General features: G+C 38.2%; 2 protein-coding genes across 14 annotated transcripts in view; both read left to right on the top strand.

The window, feature by feature from the left end:
- LOC135306819 (uncharacterized) overlaps nt 1-15,947 on the top strand; it is a 20,221-nt gene extending 4,274 nt beyond the window's left edge. For 10 of the 12 annotated variants that reach the window (XM_064431355.1, XM_064431363.1, XM_064431404.1 and 7 more), the window contains 13 exons: nt 206-256; nt 621-701; nt 1,395-1,531; nt 3,333-3,455; nt 4,949-4,991; nt 5,896-6,009; nt 6,394-6,505; nt 8,563-8,608; nt 8,930-8,989; nt 11,049-11,156; nt 12,203-12,299; nt 13,286-13,483; nt 14,293-15,947. In XM_064431355.1, coding sequence (XP_064287425.1) covers nt 206-256; nt 621-701; nt 1,395-1,531; nt 3,333-3,455; nt 4,949-4,991; nt 5,896-6,009; nt 6,394-6,505; nt 8,563-8,608; nt 8,930-8,989; nt 11,049-11,156; nt 12,203-12,299; nt 13,286-13,483; nt 14,293-14,372 — 1,250 coding nt within the window. In that variant the 3' untranslated portion in view covers nt 14,373-15,947. Of the gene's footprint in view, nt 1-205; nt 257-620; nt 702-1,394; nt 1,532-3,332; nt 3,456-4,948; nt 4,992-5,895; nt 6,010-6,393; nt 6,506-8,562; nt 8,609-8,929; nt 8,990-11,048; nt 11,157-12,202; nt 12,300-13,269; nt 13,484-14,292 lie in introns of those variants that run through there. The other 2 variants (XM_064431426.1, XM_064431433.1) reach the window with 2 other exon arrangements.
- Nucleotides 15,948-17,899: 1,952 nt separating this feature from the next.
- The window catches only part of TEX10 (testis expressed 10), a 52,840-nt gene continuing 44,332 nt past the window's right edge, over nt 17,900-26,407 (top strand). For both annotated transcript variants that reach the window (XM_064431501.1, XM_064431510.1), the window contains exons 1-4: nt 17,900-17,969; nt 18,344-18,543; nt 21,167-21,355; nt 21,941-22,647. In XM_064431501.1, coding sequence (XP_064287571.1) covers nt 21,176-21,355; nt 21,941-22,647 — 887 coding nt within the window. In that variant the 5' untranslated portion in view covers nt 17,900-17,969; nt 18,344-18,543; nt 21,167-21,175. The remainder of the gene's footprint in view (nt 17,970-18,343; nt 18,544-21,166; nt 21,356-21,940; nt 22,648-26,407) is intronic.

Genomic DNA, 26,407 nt, shown 5'->3' on the forward strand with positions numbered 1-26,407 from the left:
TGTAAAAAAAATCTCTTAGCACATTCCAAACTAAACATTGTTTACTTTTCTCATATCAGCAAAAGCTCAAAGAGTTTTTTCTAAAGTAGTCACTTATTTTACCAAATTTTTCTTTCAATTGAATTAACAATTTTATTTCCACTTCTTTTAGATTTTTACTTTAGTTTTTTTTTTTTCTTTTCTTTTTTTTTTCTTGTTAAAACAGAAAGTTGTTTAGGGAAGACAGTGAAAACAACTGCAATACTTCCTGATTTTGGTAAGAATGTTTAATGACTCTCCCCACACCTCCCTGAAAAAAAAAAAAAGGGGAAGGAATAAAAAATTTTGAGGTTCAACATTACAAGGGATGTCTAGATCTTAGCAGGTCATTAGAAATTCATTTCTTATCATTGTACTTTCAATCTGCAGTAATATTTTGTAATAATACTTAATTTTTGCAATCAAATGTTTTGTACTTTCAGTCTGCAGTAACATTTTGTAATAATACTTAATTTTTGCAATCAAATGCTTTAAAAAGAGTGGAAATAAAATTGGGGGAATAATGTTGCATATTAACTGACTTAATTTGTGATGTGGGACCATGTATGAGCAGGATTCACTTGTATGTGAATTTCTTACAGTGCCACTTGAGCCAGAGAAGTTTCATGTACAGACATTGGAAGACCAGCTCAATACATGTAAAGATTCAGAACCTGCACTTGGTGAGGGCTTTTAATACTGTAATTGTTTGGTTTTGTGGTATTCGCCTTTAAAGAGTACAGATCAGTTTTTTTAAATGTAAAATTAGGTAGTGTGTTACAAGATCTTTTTATGGTTGTACTGAGTACCCAATAGTATGGTATGGAAGTGATAGATTGTAGTGACAAAATCATTGGATTTGGCCTGGAACACGTTTGGTTAGATATCTCATGTTGACAATATTCTCTAGACACAGTCTAAAGTGATATGATAGAAATTAACTTTAAATTAAAATATCAGTGTGACTTTTTGCAATTTAACTACCCATCCAGTGGAGGGGAGATAGGAGTTGACAGAAAAAGCAACTAGGGATATATATTAAAATACATTCTCTTCTAATTAGTGAAAAGATAATTGTTGCTATAATTTTTTACGTTTTTTGTGGGTTTTTTTAATTGTTAAGTCTTATGTGCTAAGCATAAGACATCCTAAAAACATCAGTTTTATACCTTTGGAGTTCAAAAAGTCTAGACACCCAAAAGATGAAATATCTGATGGTTCTAAAAATCTTCATTGATGTATTGGATGTGGAGTAGTAATCTTTTCCTTATATGTCAGGGTTTAAGATCAGTTCTTTTGCAACCAGCTCTGATGATTTGTTCCAGCAAACATAAAATTTCCTAAGTTGCTTGGTTTTTTTTTTTTTTCCAATACAGGACTTAATTACATAATAGAATACCGAACAAAAGACAATGTTCCTTTTCTCTATGAATGTCAACTCTGTTACTGTAAAACAGGACTAAGTAACATGTTCATGCATATTTGTGGTTCCAAGCACAGACTGGCATACTTGGTAAGTTCTTTTGTTCGTTCATTTGTTTGTTTTTAATGTAATGACTGAAGGGGAGAATTTGTTAGTCATATTTTGATTTTTTAAAAAATCAAATGTAAGGTTTTACCTAAGCTTCTGTGAAAGTCTTGGTATTGCAAGATTGTGCAGCTGTGATGACTAGACTTTAAATTCTTCTCATCAGTAATGTGTATGTGTGTCCATTACTTGACACTGTGTTTAGTTTATTCTGTTTTGGTCAACCAGTAATGGAATCTGTAGCTAAAATGGACTAGAAATAGATGTTTGACTGATTTTTGTATAATGTAAAAGAACACTATCAATGAAGAAACTATTCCATCTTTCAGATGCTTTAAAAGGAATGTATTTATAAATGAACATGATACCTATTAGATATTGTGATACATATTAGATTATTAAATACTGTGACTTGGAGTCAGTGGGGGGAAAACCCAACTCCTGTTCTGTTTTGAGGCTGGACAAGACATGTCTGTTCTGTTGCTTGTTTTATGATAAAGCTCTTGAGGTTCCTGTCAGCTCACAAACATTCAAACACATTATCATTTTCCGTATGTTTAGAGAAATGAGGCTCTCCAGCCTTTGAATGTTTACTTGAGTATATTGGCTTAGGATGGTCTTTAACAAAACTGAGAACGCAATAATCTGAAAAGTATTTTGATACTCCCCATAAAAGTCTCTCAAAATTGGTATTATGTTGATCACATCTTAAAGTCATAGACAGCTGAGTTCACATAGTATTTTGGGGCAGCTTTAGGCCTAATGTTGGCTGTGCTACTATGAATCTGCAGATTCATAGCAGTGATGTCTTTCATAAACACCATGCTGTTTCTGGTCATTCATTCAGATGTACATGCTGAGTTTTGATGTTCTCAGCTACTGCATTTCTTGGTTTTTTGCAATTTAACAAAACTTACTTGGAACTGTTTTCCTGCAGTTCTGAATCTTACACTTGTTAACTGCATCTCTGCTAAATTCTTAAATACTGTAAAAATGTAATAATTCATGATGGATAATTTTTAAGTTGTGCACCTGAGCTGGATTACCCTAGGTAGTGGAAGGGTCAGAGGACTAAATGACTAAATGAATTTGCTCTGCTGAAAAAGGAGCCTGGGGGTACTGGTGGATAAAAAAGCTCAAGATAAGTAGTGAAGGAAGTGATTATTCCCCTGTTCTTGATCCTTGCTAGGCTCTATCCAGGGTACTGTGTTCAGTTTTGTGCTATTGCAGAAAGGAGGCTATTTATGAAATTGAGCCAGTCCAGTGGAGAGCTGCCAAGATAGTCAGGGGCTGAAGCACACTTGTACTATGAGGAGAAGTTGAGGTAATTGGGTTTCTTCTGGCTGGAGAATAAAAAGTGTCAGAGGGATCTAACAGTAGCCCTGCAGTACCTCAGAGGGGGTTATTAAGAAGGCAGAACCAGACCCTTTTTGGAGCTTCTTGGCAGGAACATAAATTCAAGCAGGGGATTTTCCTACATGACATTAAGTTTTTTGCTGTGAGGGCAGTCAAGCATTGGAGCAAATTGTCCAGAGAAAGGGGGAAATCTCTCTCCCCAGAGGTTTTTAGACCCAAGCAGGCAAAGCCCAATGCAACCAATTTGGCATTCAGTGTCAACCCTGTTTTGAGCTGAAGATTTGGCTTCAATTCCCTAAATTATTCTGTGCATAACTATTTTAATAAGTTCTGCTGTGTGTATGTAGAAGTTGATTTATGTCCCATGATTATTAACTGTGCTAGATCTGGAAGGAGTTGTGTGACTTAAGGATTTGCATTTATTTTCTAGAGACAACATTATCCAGAGATAGCAAAATCTGATGAAGTTAAGGGTAAAGGCTCTGAACTAAACAGAAGAGTTAGGCAGATTGGATTAACAATTGAGAAGAAAGAAGGAAGAAAACAAATACAGGTACATTTTTCTTAAGAATTCCAGAAGCTTTATATTTAATAAAGAAAAAAAATGTAATTTCCATTACGGTGGGCAGATTTGCTTTGGAAGGTGGGAAAATGTTGCTTTTAAAACCTTTTTTACAGGTGCTTTTTGTCATTTTACTAATTCTTCTGGGATTATTCTGGATAAAATTTCTCTGAGTGCACAAACAACACAAAATGTATAGACTAATATTTAATCAATTCTCAGCTCTATGTGTGGGTAAAATAAGTTGGCTTTTTGTTGCTAGGAAACTGCCTTTATAACTTTTCTGAGCAGTTTCTGCTTTGTAAGCAGCTTGTGGCAATTCTTAGGGAAGCCAGGTAAAATTTCTCATAGTACAGATGGAAGTGTGGGAATTTGCAGATTGACACGACATAATCAGCAGTTCTGTGGCATCACAGAAGCGCCATAAACTTAAATTCTTAGGGAGCTGCACCCTTAGAAACATATTCATGTGGAGTAATCTTCATATTGCAGTCTGTTGATACTTACACTGCAGTAGTATTTATTATACCTTTATGTGGATAGGATATTGGTGAAGCTTCTTCTTGAGGTGCACCTTACCACCAGCTGGTTTATGACAAGCTTATTGAGGTGCTCGCTGGTCTTCGTGGTACACCTTACATTTGTTTTCTTCATCAACTTCCATTTCTGTCAGCATCCTGCTTGTTAAGCAGTGTTTCCTGACAGGATCCCTAGCTAATGTGCATTTGGAAGGATGTCTCCTTCCAAAGAGGAGCTCCCAAGGTTCTTATGTTAAAGCTGGCGGTGTCCTGCCCTTCTGAAAAAAGACTTGTGTTTCTTTCTGTGTGATACTATCACACTTAGGTTCAAGGATTGGAGCCTGCTCTGATCCTACCCTTTTCTTATAAACAACAAGTATGGGAGTATTGGAAGATCAAGTCAAGAGTGAATGCTGTAGAAGGGAGTGATTTCAGATTATCAAATCCATTCTGTCTGTCCTTCATTTTTAACCTCTGCTTAAAAAGAAAAGTAACTGATTGTTGGTAGCAACATTTTCATTTGACTTACTTGAATTTCTTCTTGACTTGAGATTGTTTGTTTTACTTGAGATCTATGTTCATGGATATGGAAATATTTACTTCCATCTATATTTTTTAGACCTTTTTGTTTTTCTAGGTAGTTTATTACATCCATAGCAATCCATTCTTGATGTAAGGAACTTTTAAACAAAGTGTGTGTAACCTGGTTTAATTTTACTGCTATATCTTCTGAAACCAGCTGTTTAATTTTCTTTTTTTTTTTTTTTCCTAAGCTCTAGAAGAAATTTATTTGGGGTAAATAAATGTCCAGGTAACTAACTTGTTGACTTTTTGAATACCCATTAAGGGATTTACACACACGTGTTTTACACTACTGGTCATAAATTCCTAAAAAAAAAGATGATGAAATATCTATGAAATAATTTTATCCACAAAATAACTAACACAAATTGGTTTTATTTTTAGGTTGTAATAGGTGTTCCAACAAGGAAAAGAAAATGGCAAGAATGTAAGTGTTCTCAGAGGGGTGCAAATTGTCCATTACTAATTTGGTCCTCCTTTGATATAAATCAGACCAGGGTAGTCTCTGCAGTGCCAGATACTCACCAGCATTTTGGTGAGCTGGACAAAAGGAGCAGGCTGGGGCTCTATGCTAGTAGTTAATTTGCAATACAGAAATCCACACAGAATTCTTAAAGCACAGTTATAGCTCTTATCTCTGAAAAAAAAAAAAAATCTGTTTTACTTGCCATTGATACTCAAAAAATTGTAGGAATGTGGTATCTGTGAGATTTCCCCACTCAGTTTACTGTTTTAAAACTCATGGTAGTACAGTGCTGTCCAGGTGGACAGACACTGAGGAAATGGCTAAACTTTGCTATGACTCACATTGCCTGAAAAATAAAGGTTTGAATTAAAATTAATTTTAATGTACTTAATTTTAATGTATATTAGGATGTAGTGGTACCTTAAAATAGCTCCGTAGAGGTAATGAGATCATCTAAATTAGCAGTGTTGTACTCTGAAGAGAAAAAATAGCCATTTTAAATCTAAAAAAGTGGTCTGAAATAAGTTGAGTCATATTCAAATTAGGTTTCTTGATTGTAACCTGTTGGTTAATGTGTCTTATTTTGTATGTGACTTTGTGGCATTCTACTACATTTGTAGTATTTACTTAATTTAGGAAATGCAAGCATGTAATTATAACCAGGCTACAAAATACTTTAAACTTTGTTGCTGATTTGTAGTTCGTATTTAATATGGTGTCACATTGTAATGCTTATAAAATTATTCTTGGTGTTTGTAAGTACTATTGCACAGAAACAGAGCTAGATGAAGTTGAAGTGCAGTAGTAGAACCACCCTCTGTCAAGATAATATCCATTGTGCTACATTTCAAACATATTTGTTTAGATCTCAGGGCAGAGGACAGCCCTTCAAAAGCTAAAGTTCAGCATGTGGATGTGCCCCTTATTAATGCAGAAAAAACAGATAATGAAGATGGGAAACTGACAGACCCTATGCAAGGTAAGAAGAAAAGATATTTCTTTTATTGCCTTTTTTTTAAACTTTCACTACTGCATGAGTTATTTAGTACTACATGTGCTATTCATAGCTTCCACTGCTGAGTTACAAAGGTGAATTTGCACAGTTGTGTGGATGGCCTTGGGGTCTGTGGCAAAGGAAGGAATAATCCCAGTGTTTGTGAAGAAAACATTCTACTTCTACTGGTGTTTTATGTTCAGTTTTTATTTGACTTCTTCATAAGATACCTTACTTCCACCTTTAGGTTTTATTGATACTGTCTTTAGAAGTATTATTTGTTTAGAATATATAAAATTTTAATAAAATTAAATTAATAAAATTATAACACTGGAAAAACATTACTTAATATACTTTTTTATTTTTTAGATGAAAATAATGTTCAGGAGGAGAATGAAGAAAGGCAGAAAGAACAGGCAAAACCAGAAGAAGTTGAACCTAATAATGCTATTGAAAGTAGCAAAGACAACAACTCAGAATGGTAAAAGAAAAAAAATCACCACCTTCAAACCCATTTAAATTAACTAAAAGGAAAATGTTGTGCATGACAATTGTCTGTATTGGATTTTTATAGTAAAATCCATGTCTTCTGAAATTGTGCTCAGCTGTAAACTTCTGTAATCGACAGAAAACCTGGTGTATGTAAAGTGACCTTAGACTTTGCTCTGGATGCAGCTGGCTTCTGTATTTAACTACTATCCTTAAGGTATAGTTGCTACATGCTGCTCAAAATGTTCCAAAAGTATGTCTCCTCATAGTTTAAAACTGCCTCTCTTACAGGTTCGTGTCAGATAGTTAAAGTGGTCTGCAAACTGATTTTGGAAGGGAAAGACAATCAATAATAGTTGAAACATTTGGGGTTTCTCCTTTACAAATGATTTCGTGGAGGAACATTAAGTGTTTCAAAGGAGCAGCTGTGTTCTAAAATAGTGAAACTGTGCTTGCTGCTTGTGAACATCTTATGAGTAACAGAGTTGTGAGCTGAGTAACTGTCAGCCTTTGTGTGAGGAGAACATCTCCAGCATTGGTCATCCTTGTGCAGCACCAGGAGCCACAGCAGGGCACTCAGTAAGGGATATACAGGCATCAACCCAGACACAGGGCTTTTGTTCCAATGATATAGTTACTTAGTTTTTTCTTACTTACTTTTTTTTTTTTCCCTTAAGTTTTTTTTTTTCTTAATTTCCCTTGGAATGTGTTCTAACTTTAAACCAGTAAAACCTCTCCCAGACATGGAGGGCTAGCAGCTTTTGCTTGTTCATTGTTAAAGGAGAAATTTTCATGTTCCTGAAGTATGTTTTTTCAGACTTGTCTTTCTGTGGAGCAACCATTATGGAAAACAATGAGTTGAAACCAGATTCAAGTCCAGGTTTATGAATCTTTGTGTTTACTTACTGGCTTTCAAATAACTCACAGTTCTGAATCGGAACCAGTTTGTGAAAACATGAAGAATAGGAAATTAATAAAAGCTCAGCTATCCACATCTGGAGATGCTGAGGTGTATTTCTACCTGGTACTGGTCTTCATTGTGCAGTCTTGTACTTATTAAATTTTAAGAACAGCTTCCTTTGGAATATCACTTAATGTTTCTCTTTTAATCTGGCTCAGGTGGGTTCTGGGTGACTATTAGCAGCCAGGTGTTTCAATGAGAGATTGACTTGGAAGTTAGTTACTAAATTAGGGCTTCAGCTTGTTCCTTTACTATTTATTTATTTTTGTGAGACTACTGAGAAGATATAAACTCAATATATAGTGTCTTAAAAAAACTAAGATCAGATCGTCATTGACAGCTTGTTTCCACTTAAAGATTCTGCAGTGTCTGTCTGAGAATTTCTATGACTCCTCTTTTCTTTATAGTTAGGTTTCTGAACAAACAGTCATCTGAAGATGGAAATTATTTTATCATCATCTGCTTTTACTAAACTTTTGATTCCTAAAAAACAATTCAAGGCAGAAGAGGGCTTAGGTTTGGCAGTCATATTATTTTGGTTAATTTAAGAAACACCCAGCCACTCTCAACTGTGGTTCCTGGGCTTGCAAAGGGATGGAATAAATTTGTAGCAGTTGTAAGGGCAGAACAGCACAAATATGGCACAGGAATGTTTAGCCATATGGGCATTTTATTCCCATTATTTGTGTGACTGCATTGTAAAACACTAATTTTTAATAGCTGAATTTTTTAAAGGCAAGTTTGTGAAGTGCTGATAAAAATCCAGCTGTAATTAGGAGCCTTGTCTCACTGCAATGTGTACAAAAATCTTACAGCTATTACCACCAAAGTCAAGCTTTTTTATTAACTCTGGGTTTTAGAGCTTACATGCTAGATAATCACTCTAGAACAAACCCAAACTGCATAAATAATTTTAATGATGATCTGGGATGACTGGGATTTCTCTGAGGAAATAATATGTGACCTTTCTTTCAGAGTGTGTCAGAACTACTGTAGTAGTAGTGTGTCAGGAATTTAAACTGATTACTGGCTGGCTGCACATTTTTGCTGGATCAGGCAACTGAATGTTTTATTTATTCTATTTTAAGGTGTGAGACCAATGAACAATTAGAGGAAGAAAACAAGGAAGCTCAGGTGAATATTTTTCTGTTAATGGGTTACTCCAGCTTCCACATAGTTGGGGGAATAATTAATGTATGATTGGCAGTAGTGTTTGCTTACTTAAATTAATATTCATAATAAATTATCTGCAGAGTTACTAAGGCAAAACTATGAACAACAAGTTTTTTCCTACTTTGTTAAGAAAATCTATGTACACATTTCATAACAGCACAAACAATCTGAATTTTAGAGTAAATATAATTATTGTTTACTTGTATTTACTGCATTACATTGTATTTACTGTATTACATTTGCTGCATGTAATAGACCTAAGGACCTCTTTATGTTACACAGCAAGAATTTACAGCAGATCCTGAAGAATTCACTAGTCAAGAAGAACTGTTGGGTTATTTGGTGAGTGTTAAATTTTACCTTGCAAAATAATTTTTGTGAAAAAAAAACCCTAAAAAAAGAAATCACTGATTTGCTAAGTCTAAAATGTAGCAAGTAATGCAAGACAGAATGTAGGCAGTCTGGTTATCTAACAGATTACCATTTTGCCAGAAGGCAGGATTCAGAATAAAATGAATGTCACTGAATTTATAATGTGCCTATTAATTTTTAAGTTTCTGGACATTGTTTTTGCCAAAATGATGGTTTACTGTCAGAGAAATTACTTGCACTGAAAATTCTTTTTTTTTTCAACTCTATCTTAGCTTCAGTCCTTAACTACATGTTTAGGTAATATGAAGTTTTTAAACTTTATTTCTCCTTTATTTCTATAACTGGTCTATCATTTTGAATAAGGAATTTGGAAAGATGCAATTCAGCAAATGAAAGAAGCAGAATGAAGACAAATATCAGAGATACATAGAAAGGAAAGAAGGGATTTTTAAGAAATAAAATGCAAGTTGTGTATTTAAAACTTGGCTCCCCCACCACTCTGGCCCAGAGTGCCATAACTGCAAAATCTGCCTCTTTGAAAGTAAGTGTCAGAACACTGGAGTCCTGTTCAGTTGTTGAAAATGTGCATTATGTAACATGCACAGCAGTGACACAATCAGTAACACTGGAAAACTGTCAGTTTCCAGTTGTTAGATTATCAACAACAGTTGTGATCTTGTGTGCAGAAATGGTGTTTTCCATAAAAGCACTGAAAAACTTTATGGAAATCTTTACTGATAGTTGCTTGACTGATCCACTGCGTGGTAATTTAGGCACTATTGACTATAATAAAATGGTTTTGTTCTCTTTTTTAATAGGGAATTATTAGGTATAGAGATTACATCTTGTTAATAAAACTTGAGTTTGTTTTGAGGCATCTTCTTTCTTAGCATGATTGTCCTCTGACGAAAAAAGAGGACTGTTGGGAGTGTGATTGGAACAATGTTCTGTTTTGGAAGGTGTGAAAATCGTTTGTTTTTGCATCTACAGTAATTTTTTTCAAAAGCTGCATTGTGTTTCTGTTGTGGGATTCAAAGGTTTCTTACATGGTGAAAAGTAATTTTACAGGTATCTTTTTTGCACTTGCTGTTTGTATTCTGTAAAGCTGTCCAATAATTGTCCATACTATATTTTTTTATTACCTCCTAGCAAAGATATCCCTGTCACAATATACTCTCTTTTTCCAGCTAGCTTTTGACAAGATCTTCTTACATATAACTTGTGCAAACCAGGAGACAGAAATACTGTTAGTGGTAAAAATGCAATACAGTCCCTGTTATGCTGTCTCATACAAACTTAATGCTAAGTTTCTATTACTTATTTTCCATTGTCTGGTGTGTTTAAAGGTGTTTGTTTCTAATCCAGAAGACTTTGAACTGCTAGAACACACCTGGAGTTCTTTGCTTTGTCCCCAAGAAACTGTTTTCAGCAGAATTTCTTGGTGTAGACAAGAGGATGACACTTGTAGCCCTCTCCGTGAGTGCTGTTGGTGCTAGAACTTGCTTCCCTAGTGCAGCTTCACAGCTTCAGGACTAATTTTTCCTCAGACTTTTAGGGGAAAAAAAGGTTAATGTAAGGCAAGGCAGCATGTACTTTTAAATTCAGTAGCATTATGGCTTTTTGCTACATTTTAGAGAAATGGTTATGACTATATTGCCTCAGGGAAGGTGTTCACATTCATTTGTATGCAGGCATCTTGGCAAGACATCAAAATACTTAAGGAAAAGGATTATCTTCTGTATATTTCCAGGCGTATTTTTCTGTTATTCCTTTTCAAATAATTGTGTTGGGTAGCTGCATCTTCCTTCTCCTAGGATTCTCTTTTATGCTATCTTCCTCCCCCGCCATTTATGGGATTAAAAATAAAAACTGTATTTGCTTTGTGATTCCATCCAAGTCTGACAGAAGGGTAGAGATGCAGAGAAAACGAGGTTCCTGCAGGTTTGTTTATAAATTTTGATACTTCAGTTTTTCTGAGGAAAAATGTTTTAGGGTGTGTTGTTTTGTTTCTTTTTTTTTTTTCCCCTAGCAAAGTTTTGAGATACTGAATGAAGATGATGCTTCATTTATCTTGAAAGTTACACAGACTCTCACAAGTGCACTGGTGGAATATCGTCAGCAGGCTGCATCAAGCAAAGTAATGTGGATTTTGTTTTGACTTGTTTTACAAACCTGTAGATTTCCATGATTGTGCATTTTTATTATTATAGATGATACAATAAAACAAAAAGTGCTGTGGAGACTATTGTTAAGTTTTGCTCATTAAATACATAAATTTTGGTAGCGATGATAGGGTAAAATTTTAAATTTTCTGTTGATGAGTCTTAATTTCTGTTCAACTGTGGTTGCTTATTTTTTATTGTTGATAGAAACTAAAAATCATCTTGTCACTTATTGCCAATGCTTTTCCTTACATCTAAGTTTTTCTGCTACTTTTGCCCATTTTTAATTCTGACTTAAGCTTTTCTCCTCTCTACTGACTTGCATAACACTCCTGTTCTCTATCCCACTTCTGTTCCCAGGCTTCACTTTATTCACCATGTAATCATGCATCAGTGACATGAATTTCTTTTCTTATACAACTTCTGGTCCTAGTCTTTGGACTGTTCTTTCTGAGGTCTCATTCTTCCATTATTAGAAATCCAGTTTTTCCCCTCTCTACTATTCCTCATGACTGACTTATCTTTACATAGGCAGTACATATGGAGGTGTTTAGAGTACTTTTCTGAGGCTTGCTGACATGTTACAAAACAATCAAGTTCTAACTGAAATAACTTCTAACCTACAAGGTGTGTAAGACCAAAATGTTTTCCTGCATTAGGCCTTGTTAGTATTCTAAACTGTGATCTTTCTACTGATAATTTTTTAGCTAAATCTTCTATTTTGAGTGTAAAATGCATCCTTTTTAAGTCTGACAAGTTGAGAACTAGGCTCAATGGGTATGACTTCATTGTCTAATATAGAGCCAATAATTTTCAGACATAGAGAGATATAATGGGCAGTGTATACAGAGAAGTTATTAGCCCTATGATTTGCAAAGAAATAGGTGATTTTTCAGATTTGGTAGTAGAAATACTGGTCTTTTGCTTGGTTTGTGATCATTAAAAATATAGTAGTTCATTGTTTCGAGAGGTTGTCCTGATGAGATTTTAAACTTATTTTTATTTTTTTTTAAACTCATAGGACCACTTAGGTGCTGGATATAATGGAGAAGCAGAACTAGAATATTCCACAGAACAGCCTGGCCCAACTTCAGCAGATATTAATGACTCTGACACTGGTAATGTTGGCTTTGTAGTCTTTAATGTGCTTTAATCTTAACATTGAACATTGCATAAATGATAGTAAGCCTTTCTTCCTGCTTTTCTAAAAGCAGTGCTTAAGAGCAGACTAAAGCCAGAGTCAAGTAGCTTGAATGAATAGTTTTGGGGTTTTTTCCCCATCCTCTACTAATATTAGAAAGAGGAGACTATTAAAGCACATTTATCCTACTTAATTGTAGGATTTGGGGAGAAATTGATTTAGTACTGATTTAGCTCTGACTTTTCTGTGTTCAAAGGTAACTGTTTCTAAGGAGACTTTCAAAGTTTCTTTGGCTTCTTTTTTTTCCCCAATATTTTTCCCCTTCTTGATGGAGGAGATATTTCCTGCAGGTTCAGTCAAATCAAGATGTTAGTAGAAAGTTATGTGGCAGAGGATGGATAATTCTCTTTAATACCTGAATACTTCAGCTACTTGGGCTTAGTATTTCTGATTATTTTTTTCAAAGAATCCTGGATTTCTTGGAGGTAATTTTCTTCTTATAGAAACAAATGGCTGTTTTTCTTAAACCTAGGAAGTACAATACTATGCTTGGAAAGCCAAGATACCCAGAATACTAGTGAAGCTATTTTGTATGATTTATTTTTTTTTCTGTACTGTGTCAATTTTCTAGTTTTTCAAAACCTTTATTTTTACAATGGTAATGCCAAAAATTGCAGTGACTTTGAATATTTGAGATTTGAGACTTTTATTCTGTTTTTGTGAGTGTAATGGAAATAGCTTTCACCTACCTCCCCACCCTCGTTTCTCCAGGATTTTCTGTGGCTGGAAAGCATTCCTGACTCTTGGTGGTTTGAAAATGCAGCAAAGTCAGGTGTGATCAGTACCAGCAATGCTTCTGTGCCAGACTGGAAATGCTTGTTTTGAAAAGCCTATTTAGAGAAATAAATAGGGAAGGCTCTTCAGAATCCTCTCTTATTGAAAAACAGTATTTCCCTTCCTTAGGCTATTCAAGCAGCCAGTCAGCTAACCAGTTCCTACCAGCTAATGAAGATGAACCCCAGAACTTTTCAACTGGCTCTTTGGAAACAGCATATGAGAACAACATCACGACTGAATTTTTGAACAGTGTAAGAAACATGAATGCTGAGGAAGTTACTGATACCCTACACAAAATAGTAGCATCAAATCCAGCTTTCAGAGGTAATTTGCATACCCATGTACACATACGTAAACATATACATAACATCATTTATTAGCTCTGTGAAATATTAAGGATTTATATGGGTCAAAGAACTTTGAGGTATTAAGGAGGGTTGAAGACAATTCTTTCCCCCCCCACCTCTCACTTTTTCAGGATCCAGTTTAGGAATGGTAGTTCAGGATAGCTGCTTTCCCATACAGGCATTAGTAATTGCTCTTTTTTTTTTTTTTAATTATTCTCTCATTTTTGCATAGTAACATTTGCATGGCGAGAGCCAGTAAATTAAAACCAAATATATTGTTTTTAGAAAATTAGAATCTTCTCTGAGCTGTAAGTGGAGAAATGCTAGTTTTGAATACCAACAGTGAAGAATTTTTTATTTACCAGTTCCTGCAAGAAGTGTATTTGCACAGTAACATAGAAATTATAATGAATCAGAGACAAGTAGTCTCTCTTTTTCTTACAACTTTCTAATAAGTGTCAGCTATTAAACCTTCCCACGTCTTCAGTCAACTACTGCTCTCTCTTCAGAAGCTTCCTGTGTATGTTTCTAAGCTTCTCAGAGTGTGTAACTTCATGAAGGTTAAAAAAAAAACACTAAAGAGGAGTACATTGTAGGAAAGCTTGCAGTTTCCAGGCACATCCCGATTGTTCTCTGTTAAGGCATTTTTGTTTTAATAAGGAAAGATCCAAAACTCATCTCAGCATCTGAATGTTTCACTATAACGTGTATTTTAAAATTAATTTTATCATAAAATTGCTTGTTGATTGTTTTTTGATTTTGTTTGTTTGTTTGCCTTTAACTAAGGAATTGATATACCGAATGTTGTAAGGATCCTGACTGAAAGCGGAACTCTGAGGGGACCAAGCAATGGCAGCACACAGTGACATGGTACTTAACAGAGATAATGTAGCAATGTTTACCTTCTGTAAGTTTGTTGTTTTACTTCACTTGACCTCAGTGGAGTTATTTTGTTATGTTTAACTTTTGCACAGTGTTTTTTAAATTAAATTAATAACTTGTTTTTGATATTCTTGTTATTTATTTTTCCATTTAGCTGGAAGTTCTGTATTGTGGAAAAGTTGTAAAGCTCATGTTCATTCTTTCTGTGTTAAAACAGGTAACTTGCTTTCTTCAGTATTATTAAATACTGTACATTGACAGTCTGAACTTTTCTTACTGTTGGTTCTTTTACAAAGAATTATCAGCAGAATAAACTACTGCACTCAGCAGTACAAACTCATCCTACAAGAAATACTTGGAAGTTATTCCCTGTGGCTGCTGGGACTAAGTAAAAAGCCTTTGTAATCAAAAAACATTTCTAATATAAGGGTTATGAACAGGTCTCCACATTTTTTTTCTGTGTAAGATTAAAAGTAATACTAAAAAGTCAGCACTGTCAGTCTCGTGCTGGGATGAGAAGTGCCTGGGTTATAGCTGATTTAGGGAGCATAGAAGCTCAGCAAAGTTAGTGTGTTTTGCAAATTTAGAGATATTTCCCAATAGGAAATATAAGCAGGCTCTGGCTAAGAGGCACTGATGTGGTGGCAAAAGTATCTTTTGTATTTTATCCTGCCAGCATGAAAATGAAATGAAAGCTGGCTTACACTGTCCTTCAGGCTCTTTTAAAATGAACTTTTTTCCAGCTGAAGTAGTACTGGTCTTGACTGAATGTACATGCCTATATATTAATGACTCCTACTTTTGTAGGAAGGTGAAAAATGTTTTGAATGGTTATAAATTAATTTGCTTGGGAAAAAAATATTTTTTTAAAAATGAATTTGTATGATTAAAATTCACTTCCTGCTTGTGATGCTGGGTAGCATTCAGTGGTTCTAATTAAAGCTCTTCAGCTTTGCAGCCAAATACTGGTATAATTTAGACATGCTGCGGCCAGATGGCAAATGAACTTTTTAGTGTTAACTTACACTTTTTTTTGAGATCTGGATGGAATTTGAGAATCTTCATCCTGTGATGGTTTCACATCTTCATACCATGGAGTGCAAGATGCGGTAAAACTAAGGTAACAAAGAAAGCAGCAACAAAATTTATGAGTTTTATTATATGAACAGATCCAGGAAGGAAAACAGTTCACAGAGAAATTAAAACACTGTGTTTTAAAGAAACTCTGAGGAATTTCTGGATTGCATCTAAATCTGTTCTTATCAGAGGCAGAGATGGAACCAGAGTTCTTGCAGTTCATTTGGTCTGTATAGGAAGAGTGTTAATGCCTGCTAAGTGAAGGTGAACTTAATAAGTAAAAATTCTGAATTCTGAAAATAAAAATAAAAACATCTTTTTCCTGTTTGTTTTCAATGTGCAGAACAATCTTTGTATTAAAATAACAAAATCAGATTATTCAGCTGTTGTAAATGGCCATCTCTGAGACAGCTTGTTTTTCTTCTTACTGTGGAATCATTCCAAGTGGAAATGAAGTTAAAATAAAGTTGAAATAACCTGGATGTGAGGTGGATTTTTTTTTCGCTTGGGTGCAGGAGGAGAATGCTAAAAAAGGAGAGACCTCTAGATCTGTAGTACACTGACATAAAATGGTTGAATGGTGTGCTGCACTGTGCTGCTGTACCTCTCAAAGACAGCTAAGAAACCTGAACTGGGCAAGAGTCAGCAAGTGTATGCTTCTGGAAATGTTTTCAAAGAACACAGTCAACGTAGTCCGTTCAGCTGTACAATTATTTTTATTTTTTTTCCTTTCTTAGCTGGTGCAAATAGAGGCTGAAGAAGCATTGTATTATTTTGTTCTTGTATCTGCCTCTGTTTCATGATGGCTGGGTGTATTCTTATACTAATGGCAAACTGTATATTTGTTCCAAAATAGATTTTAATGTTTTACTTGTGCCAGTACTGCAAAGTAAGAAAGAAAAAGACATTATCTTTACTGATAATATTTAAACAGTGCTGTTGGCTGTATTATACATTTTTGGTTCCTCACAATAACAGCAAGGCAGACTTCTGAGGTAACTGGAGAATTAATAAAAGTTAAGCAATAACAAAAATTAAACCAAGAGAAAATTAATTCTCTGTAAAGCTTCATCTAGGTTTAACATATTTTACTGAGACCAGAGAGCTTAGAGGAAATGATGTTTAACAAAAAGCTGCAGAACTCCTACTCCTCACAGACAGCAGAAAGGGGAAGGGAGAAGGGTGTTCATAGGTTAATTGGCAAGAAATGAAAAGTTTAGAGTGTGCAGCTGCAGAGTTACTGTCTCGTGTGAAGTGAGACGTTGTTGTAGACAGGTATGGAAACATGCTCCTCATTTGTTGCTTCCTGTATCTCCCAGGGTTTTTTCCCACACTCTTTCTGATGTGGGAATTCAGTACCCCTTTGGAGCAGCAAGCTTTATCTGGGTACGCATGTACAAAAGCCTGCAGCATGCCTTGTGGTTTATATGTGGAATAATAACCTCATCTGTGTGAAATAACAATAACCTCAAATGCCAATACTGAATCTGCAGTGCCTTCACTGGAAGAATCACAGAACCAAATAGGTTGGAAAAGGCCTCAGATCAAGCCTAACCCATGACCCAACACCATCATGTCTCCTAAACTGTGGCACTCCTGTCTTTGCTTAAGTACCTGCAGGGATGGTGACTCCATCACCTTCCTGGGCACTCCACTCTAATGTTCAATGCTTTTCAGTAGAGAAATTCCTCCCGATGTCCAACCTAAGCTACCCCTGACACATCTTAAGACTGTGTCCTCCCATCCTGTGGCTGATTGCCTGGGAGAAGATGCCGACCCACACCCGGCTAACACTCTCGGTGGTTGCAGAGAGTGATACGGCTCCCCCTGAGCCTCCCTTTCTCCGGGTTAAATAACCACAGCTCCCTCCGCTGCACCTCACGGGACTCGTGCTTATGTGGGTGCTGGTTATTATCAATGTGTTCTTGTCTGCTGAGGTGCCCGAGCAGCCACACCTCGGGGGCAGGGAGTGCATCCTCACAGAACCGCAGGTAAACCGAGGTGGAAGGGACCCACAGAAATCAGGGAGTTCGGCTCCTGGCCGGGTATATCCTGCACAGGATGCCCCAAGAGTCACCATGTGCTTGAGAGCCTTGTACGAACACTCCTTGAGCGCTGGGCTGCTGCTCCAGTGCGTGCACAGCCTTTTCCCTACCTCCAACCCAACCCTCCCCTGGCACAACGTCACGCCATTCCCTCGGTCCTGTCCGCCGGCCCCCACAGAGAAGAGATCAGCGCCTGCCCCTCCTCCTCCCCTCTCGAGGAAGACACAAAGCTCTATCCCAAGCCCTATCCCGGACGGAGCCGGAGTGTTGGCGCGGCGCTCCCGCCGGGCGGGGGACAGCGCCTGGATCCCCGGGGCCTCCCCGCCTGCAGGGGGCGCTGCCGCGGCGGAAGCGGGCGCGCGGGGCGGGCGCTGGCGGCGCCGCTCACGTGGCCGGCCGCTTCCGGGCAGGCGCTCGGCGGGGGCGGAAGCGGGGCTGGCGCTGCCGCGCGCGTGGTTGGTGAGTGAGGGAGCGCGCGGCCGCGCGGGCGGCGCGGGGGGAGGCGGGCGAGGAGGATCGGGATCGGGATCGGGATTGGGATCGGGATCGGGATAGGGATCCCGAGCCCGCCGCGGTCCCTCTCGGTCCGCCCCTGCTGGCGGGGGCCGCCGCTCTCGCCCGGCCCCTGCGCCGAGGGCCGCCCGCCTTTTGTGCGACCCGCCCTCCCCTCGCGTTCCTGCGCCAGGGAGGCGGCGGGAAAAGCGGGAGCCGCGGCGGCGCGGGCCGGGTGCCGCTCCCGGGGAAAGCGGCGGCATCGGCCGCGCCGCCACCCCTGCCCCACCTCGCCCGGCGGCGGGCCGGCACTGACGCGCCTTTATTTGAACGCCTCGTAGAGCGGCTGGAGCGGGGCGGAGGGAAGCAGCGCTCGCGGAGCCAGCCGAAGGATGTCCCGGCGCGGCGAGGAAGGCAGCGTGACAGCCTAGAGCCGCGGGAGGAGCGGCCGCGCCGGCTCGGGTACGGCGGGCGCGGGCGGTGCGGTGCGGGCGGCGGGGGATGCGCTGCCGGCGCGGGAGCCGCGCGGAGGCGATCGCCTGTAAGTATCGCTGTCCCGTGCCGGGAGAGAGCTCGCCCGGGGGGAGATCCGTATCAGATCGGAGGAGTCGGTCAGGGCGTGTGCCTTGCCTTCGGGTTTCTCAGGATTTTCCTGACTGAGCAAGGTTGTGAGGTTCCCGGAGGATGCCTCTTGAGAGCTGTGAGAGAATGAAACCAGAATCATTTGGTTGGAAAAGAGCTCCGAGATTATCGGGTGCTACCTGTAACCGAGTATTTTGTCTGAGCCCGCGGTGACATCGGAAGTGGTGTCTGAAAAACGGTGCCTGCTGCTTTATGTTTAAGGAGTCGATTGGACGTTGTTTTAATGCTTTTGGTTGTGAAACCGTGTTAGTGCTTCACTGTTAGGTGCTCAGTCTTGTTGGAGGAGGGCCAGGTGAAAATACACAGAATCGCAGGTTAGTTAGGGTTGGAAGGGACTTCTGGAGATCATTTAGTTCAGTCTTGCTGCCAAGGCAGTATAACCTAGAGCAGGTGACATAGGAATGCATGCAGGTGGGTTGGATTGTCTCCAGAGAGCTTCCTAGGCAGCCTGTTCCAGTGCTCTTATACCCTTAAAGTAAAGAATTTCTTCTTCATGTTGAGGTGGGATTTCTTGTGTTTTGGTGTACGGCCATTGCTCCTCATCCTGTTGCTGGGCACCGCTGAAAACACTCTGGCACCATCCTCTTGGCACCCATCTTGGAGAAATTTAAATGCAGCAATGAAATTCCCTCTCGGTCTTCTCCAGACTAAACAGGCCCAGTTCTCACAGTCTCTTCTCCTAAATGCAGTTTGTGTCAAAGGCAGTTGTTTCAGCAAGAACTTTCATTGAAATGGTTACATAATTTCATCAGCTGTAGACAGTTTTGCCTCATGTCCTATTATGTAGCTGCTGTGGTGTTTACCTTTTGTAAGGATTTTATCTTTTGGTATGGCATGGTACATAAGAATTGGAAATGGATAGGCTTAGATTACCAGTTATTTTTTCCCAGAGTATTTATTGTGAGGTAAACTGTGCTGCTTTTAGTAGGAGAAAGGATATTTTACAAGCCTCCTCTTTTACAAGAACTTAATTGACTCTGTTCAGTTGTGTGCACACCTGTATTGTGAAGCTTTTATGCTGATTGGGAGCCAGACGTCTCGTCTTGTAAAAGCAATCCTTGTAAGTGGAAATAGCTTCTACATCAAAAGCTTCTAGCTATTTCCATATATCAAGTGGTGAAATTCTTGTAATTCTTTCCTAAAAAGATGCATATGGTAAAAATCAAACATTTATAAAGCCATGGTTATTATAGTTGAACACTAAAGGATCTTTTTCTTTTGGTACCAGGACCCAAGTTTTTTAAAAGCCTTTTGAGTTGATAGCTTGCTTACACCAAATTTGTACTTTAGTTAAAGTGGTCTTGCATATAATTTTTTAACCTAGTGTGTGAAAAGCAGAAATTAAGTTGTAGTCAAATGCTGGTGTAATCAGTTGTTTAAATTGTTTTAAAATAATAGAAAATTACAATCTGTTTTAAAACATTATTTAATGATTATCCTGTTGATGTATACTTGAAATACTCTAGTAGAGCAAAATTTTAGCTTGAAGTCCTTTGGGAAAATCAGCTGTGATCACATCCACCAGGAGAGAATCATTGTTTGGATATGTTATTTAGAAATTTATGGGTTTAGTCTGTTGTATTGTTGGGGCTTTTGGCTTGGGTTTTTCTTGATTGAGGGTTTTTTTGTGGGGAAAGTGGATGGTGGTTTGTTTGGGGGTCTTTTGAGAGGATGAAATAAAGGAATCTGTGATGTAGTGTTTGTTGGGGCCTTTTCAGTGGGTTAAATTTTTTTTTAACCTGGTAGAAGTAAGTGTAATTCAGTATGAAAACAGAACAAAACCAAAAAATATTTAGAAACTTATGGGGGTTTTAATTTGTTTTGGTTATTATGCCTCTATTCCAGTATGTTTGTACAGCTTACAGGTATAGTGGCTCAGATACCTCATGTCTTATGCTTTATTAAAAATGTCATAGTGTTCCATTTTATTTGGTCTGTAGTTGCCCAGTTGATCTCTTTTTCCCCCTACTCCTAGTTGTGTTCAAATGCACAGACTGGTGTTTTCAGTGTGTGGTGGAAGTTTTCTTCTGTTTTTTGTGTCCTTTTATTGGTGAAGACCTGTTTAATCCTAAGATTGTGGATGTGCAGGCTGTGTGCTGTTAGTGATGGACTTGGTAAGCGGTGTACAGTTGGAAGGAAACGGTTTGCTGAGCTCCTTGGCTTGACAAGAATCACATGTAAAAAGTTGCTTTGTTGGCAGGAACTTTTTAAAACAAAACCAAATCAGCAACTTAACTCTTGATAAAGCAGTGGCAGATGCAGATGTCTGGATGCTTTTTAATTAAGAGTCTCAGAGCAGAGATGGCCAAAGGAGCAGCAGAATGTTTTCTGGAGGCTGGAAGAGCAGCTGCAGGGAATCAGTCTGCATGTCTGTTTAGTCTAGTATCTTGTCTCAGGAGTGGACACTCGTTTATGCATAGACAAAAGAATGAAAACAGTAGCTGTTGTTAGAAGGTTGCTACTCTTTGGTGGAAAAACTACTTTTGTTGTGTATTTAATCAAATTAAATTCTCTTTTTGCAGAGAGTCAGAATGACTAAAAAAAGGAAACGTCAGGAGGATTTCCAGAAAGTGAAATTAAAAGTTGGGAAAAAAAAGCCTAAACTAGAGAATGCAACTGATACTACCTTCAAAACAAAGGCCATACAGATTCCTGCGCAGCTCAAAGAAGATGGAGTGCTTCCTACACAAAATAGAAAACTTAACATCAAGGTATACTGTGATATTGCATTCTGAAATGACAGAAAATTGCTTGCCTTTTATCTAGATTAACTATGTTTACTGCAGTTTGGGAAAAAAACATTTATTTTAAAAAAATTGCAGCAGGCTATCTGAATGCAGCCCTGTTTTTAAAGAATCTTATATTTCTCTGGGGGGTGGATTTGTTTTCCTTCCTTTGTGTCATCTTCTGTCTCTTGCAGCTCTCTGCCTAAACAGAGGAAAGCTATTCAGGCTGAGGTTTTGTAGTTCTGCTTTTGAGAACAAGAGTGAGAGGACTTTCCTTTGGTCATCCCTCTGTTGAGTCACTAGGGTTGTGCATAAATTTAAGAATGAGACCTAAGGTCAAGTCATTATATCTTGTTGTTCTTATCACTGAATTCTGATTATTTGTTAATTGTTGTTCTATAAAATGAATACCATATTTGTTCTAAACCCATTTTGCTATTATGAGCAATAGTACATCATAAGAATATTCTGTATTTTTAAGTGTTTAGGGAAAATGTGCAGAAAATACATGGGGGAAGTTTGAACTTGAAATAATAACGATGACAACTGTATATGTTTGTTTCCTTATAGGATCTGCTCTCACAGATGCATCACTATAGTCCTGGGGTTAAGCATAATGCACTTCTTGGACTCAAAGAACTCCTGTCTCAGTATCCCTTTGTAATTGATGCACACCTTTCCAGTATAATAAGTGAGGTGGCAGCTGTGTTTACAGACAAAGATTCCAGTGTCAGAGGAGCAGCTGTTCACCTGCTGCAGTTCTTGGCTTCAAAAATAAGAGCGGAACAGATTGCTCCATTTTTTCCTTTGGTAAGTGCCCATCTCTCTAGTGCCATGACTCATATCAGTGAGGGAATTCAGGAAGATTCATTGAAAGTCTTGGACGTTTTATTGGAAGCATACCCAGCTCTTCTTACAGACCGCAGCATTATATTGTTGAAGAATTTTGTAGAGCTTATTTCTCACCAGCAACTCTCAAAAAGACTGAAAAGCAGGGACAAACTTTCGTGGATGCTCTCTGTTAACCCAAATCGCAGGGTAACTTCTCAGCAGTGGAGGTTGAATGTACTCACCAGGCTCAAGAAGTTTCTCCAAGCAGTGGTAGATGGGTCCAGTGATACAGAGGATGAAGGGCTTCAAGAGCAGAAGGACAACTCTCATTCTGTAAGGAACCCAATATATGTTAGTTGGAAGCTCCATGCAAATAATCAGCAACAAATACAGCTGTTTGAAAATGGTGGCTTACGACCAAAGATCAACTCATCATTTAGACTGAGGTGAGAAAATGTTAACTAGTTTGGGAATTAATGTCAACTGTGTGATTGCAATTTAATTTTTTTCATGGGATGGTTCCTTAGCCATGTTTTAGGACACTTAGTGTAATGTGTAGTCTTACTGCAGAGGCTTGAAAATACAGAAATACTCAGCAGATAACTGTGTTATGCGTATATCATAAACCTTTCCATTATAAAGTCTTCTTTTTTATGCCATTAATGATAATTTTGGATTACCAGCTTTGTTTGGATATTTTTGGAATGAAAACTGACAACTTCTTGCAGGATGTCTAACAGACCCAGGGGCCAGTAGGCAAATTTCTTTATATGAAATGTAAGCTTATTTGTGATGAGTTTTACTGAAATTTTGTGCTTTTACCTTCAAGAATCTATCATAAGCTTAGGAGTCTGTTATCTTTGACTGTAGCTCCTTTTAAAAAGGACAGCAGGATGAGATGTATCTGGTGGTATGAAGTTCTGCTGAGTTTCAAATCCTAGATATTTTAATCACTTCACCAGTTTATATATTCACTGTGGATGAAAGATGTCTCAGCTAAGATGTGCTGATGAATATGAAAGGAAGTGTAGTGTGCTTAGTCACAGAAAGGTTTGTGTGGGTTTCAGTAGTACTCTAAACAGATGTGAGCTGAAGTTAAGGGAGAAACAAACAGCTGTTTTGATTTCTCTTCTCCTCTCTGATTCACCCACTAGAGGTGAACCTCCCACCTCACTTTATGGTGCTTTTTGAACATTGGCATCCTCATATGCATTACTATGGATGTTACATACTTGCTGGCAGGAGACCTGGAATGGTGGCTTAAAAAATGGAAGCAGTTTAGCTGTTACACAGCTCTGTTCCCTGTAGATACCAAAGTGGTTTGAAGAAAAGCTGCAATCCTTGTTTTACTCCTGGAGAAGACAAAGTAAGAGGTAAAAAGCAGTTAGACAAAGTTCATCCAGCAAGTCAGTGGCAAAAAGGGGTGTTAAACCCACTGCCGACTCCATTACTGTGTCTGTCTTATATCTTTGAAGGATTGAAGGGCAGAAGAAGAGGTGTTCTCTCTGAATACCACAGGCTGACCCGAATTGGCAGGTGTTTTCCATCTCTGTCAGGGAGAGACATCCATTCCTGCTCTCCTAGCCTTCCTCTTTGGAGGTAGCATATTACATATGGTAGGTATAGGAAGCACATTAAGCTAAGCAAGAAGGTCAGCTTATTCTCCTAAAAGTGCTTGTCAGCATAAGTGTTCAGTCATGACCAGCAGTATCTGCTGCAGGTAAAATTGTAGCTGGCAGCTAGGCTGGTGATGCCCCCTGGAGGCAGGGGAAGGGGTCAGTGCTGAGCACAGAGCAGTGCTACTGAGTTCCTCTTTGCAGTCAGAAGCACACAGTTGTGAACTACTGTGTATCACAGGATGCTTGTGTTGCCCTGGGTGATATGCAGTGTATGATGTACCAGGCCGTGTAATAGCTGAAGATGCGTTGTATCCAAGGTCTAGGAAAATAAACTTTACATCTGGTGTCACCTGAATTGGATTCCACTTTTCTGAGGAGCTAGATTTTGGTGGAACATCGTGATGTGCTTCTGGTTATAAATACATACAAAAAGATGTTTGCAAGCATGAGGAGGAGCCAGAAGAATAGAAGGAAACATGGCTAGAATCCAAGACGAGATTGGCAAAGCAAGCTGATGGCAGCAGAACAGAAGAATAGAAAGGGAAGGATCGTCTGCTGAAGGTACTAAAATGTTCTCATTTTATTGCATTTGTTCATATTTTTGGTGTATTTGTTTTTCACAGGGGTACAGCTTGTTTTAGTGACTATGTGTGAAGTTCCAGTAGAGAAGAGTTGTGGTGGTTTTTGTGTTGGCCACTGAAATAATTTCTAATAATCTAAAGGTGTTTAATTCTGTCACTTCCAATCCCAATTCTTGCCTTCTACAGGCATCCCCAGGCCTCTACTATGGCCACTACTGCACGGACAGACATTAGCTGTAATAAGAGGTGCAATACTCCTCTGTGTGTGTGTTTAAAGTCAAATAGTCAGGTCTATGACTAGCTAAGGATAATGAGTTGACCAAACCATAAGTAATTATTTGCAGTGTGTGTGGATTGGTGGTCTTGTCATGAATACTGCAAGTAAGTTTCAACTTAGTTTTTCCAAACAGTATACTAAATTTTTTGAGTTCCTGTATCTATTTAATCTTGCAAGTTCATTGAACAGCGCTGACATATCAATGATAACCATAGTGATTATGGAATGAGATTTTCTGAATCAGTTTGCAGTATTACTGTTTAATAAAAAGAGTAGATTCTGAGCTTGGAATGCTGGATGATTCAATGCTGCAAATCTTAAGACTTCGTTATCTTCTGTTATGTGGTAGATCTTCCTATTGTTTGTAAATTAAAATTGCAGTGTGTTAGAAAATTGTTAGAATGTATTCTCTGCCTTATGTGCTGACTGTGCTGCTTTTTGCATCAAACTCATTTCAGGTGTGGAAAACCAGAAAGCCTTCACAACTTAAATGTGGTGGTACCAAGGCGTGTGATTTTTGCGTTTTTTTAACTGGAAGAGAAACAGTTGAGCTTCAGATTCTGCTGAGAGAGTTCAATATGAAGCTGCAGAGAAGAACAAAAATGACTTGAGGAGCTGAGATGGAAGATGAAGCATAGCCAATAAATATGTACACGTGCATCAAAGAGAAATGGAGAATGCAGTTCACTCGGTGTGCTGTGTGTTTGCTGCATTTGGCAGTGCACACAGAAAAGGAGGACAAGTAACCTGGCTTACACTGCAAGCCATAAAAACTTAACTTCCAAAGACATTTTCTGTTTTAAAGAACAGCAAGTTATTTACTTTTTTTCCTCTTTCTTTTACACTTCCTTGACTTCCCTTTGCTTGAATTTCTGTTGTCTTACTGTCAAATGGCAGATATTTACACAATTTTTGTTTGTTTGGTCCTGCTGTATAAAAATACTGGTATTTTAAAGAAAAATGACACCTTAGGGGGTACATCTTGCAGGTCCCTTCAATAGTATTTCATTCTGATACAAAGGTAACATGCTTTGCAGTGTTTCTAAAAGTCACCCTTCCACTCAAGGGTAGTGATAACAGATATGTGACAGTGCAATTGACATCAAATCTGCCCAGGTTGATTTATTAAGGATATTATTATTAAGGATACTGCACTAATCAAAGAAATGCTGGACAGATTGCTGTAATACTTTGTCATCATCTGCTACTGGCACATAAATTTTACTTTACACTTCTATTGTTAACCTTGAATATGTGGAGGAGTCTTACCTTGAGAGATAGGGGCTTCTTCTGCAGGGGTACTTGAAAGCTGTGGTAGGTATTCGTACCCCAATGCTTTCAGCAGTGGGGAGGAATATCCCTTTTGGCATTAATTCTTCCCTTTTCCATTCCTTGTTTCAGAAAAGTACTGAAATAGCTGTGTGTGTGTTATACTTCTGTAGAAATCTAGTGTGGATTACCAGCTCCTCAGGTTTCATGCACTGTTCTCTTTTTAACTGGGAGATTTTTGTGTTCCTTAAATGAATTGCTGGAATTCCAGAGTTCTGCTGTAATATCAGGTATTTTTTAGAAAGGAAATTACTAAAGACTACTACTTCAGAACTATTCCAGCCAATTACTGAAATTTCGGACTCTCATCTGAGAGCAAAATCCTGTCACAGCATAGCATTTACAGGACAACCTCACTTTTTCAATGAGATTATAGTCTTTATCAGCAGGCTTTAGAATT

Source organism: Passer domesticus, chromosome 1 (genome assembly GCF_036417665.1).
Source record: "Passer domesticus isolate bPasDom1 chromosome 1, bPasDom1.hap1, whole genome shotgun sequence".
Taxonomy (NCBI): Eukaryota; Metazoa; Chordata; class Aves; order Passeriformes; family Passeridae; genus Passer; species Passer domesticus.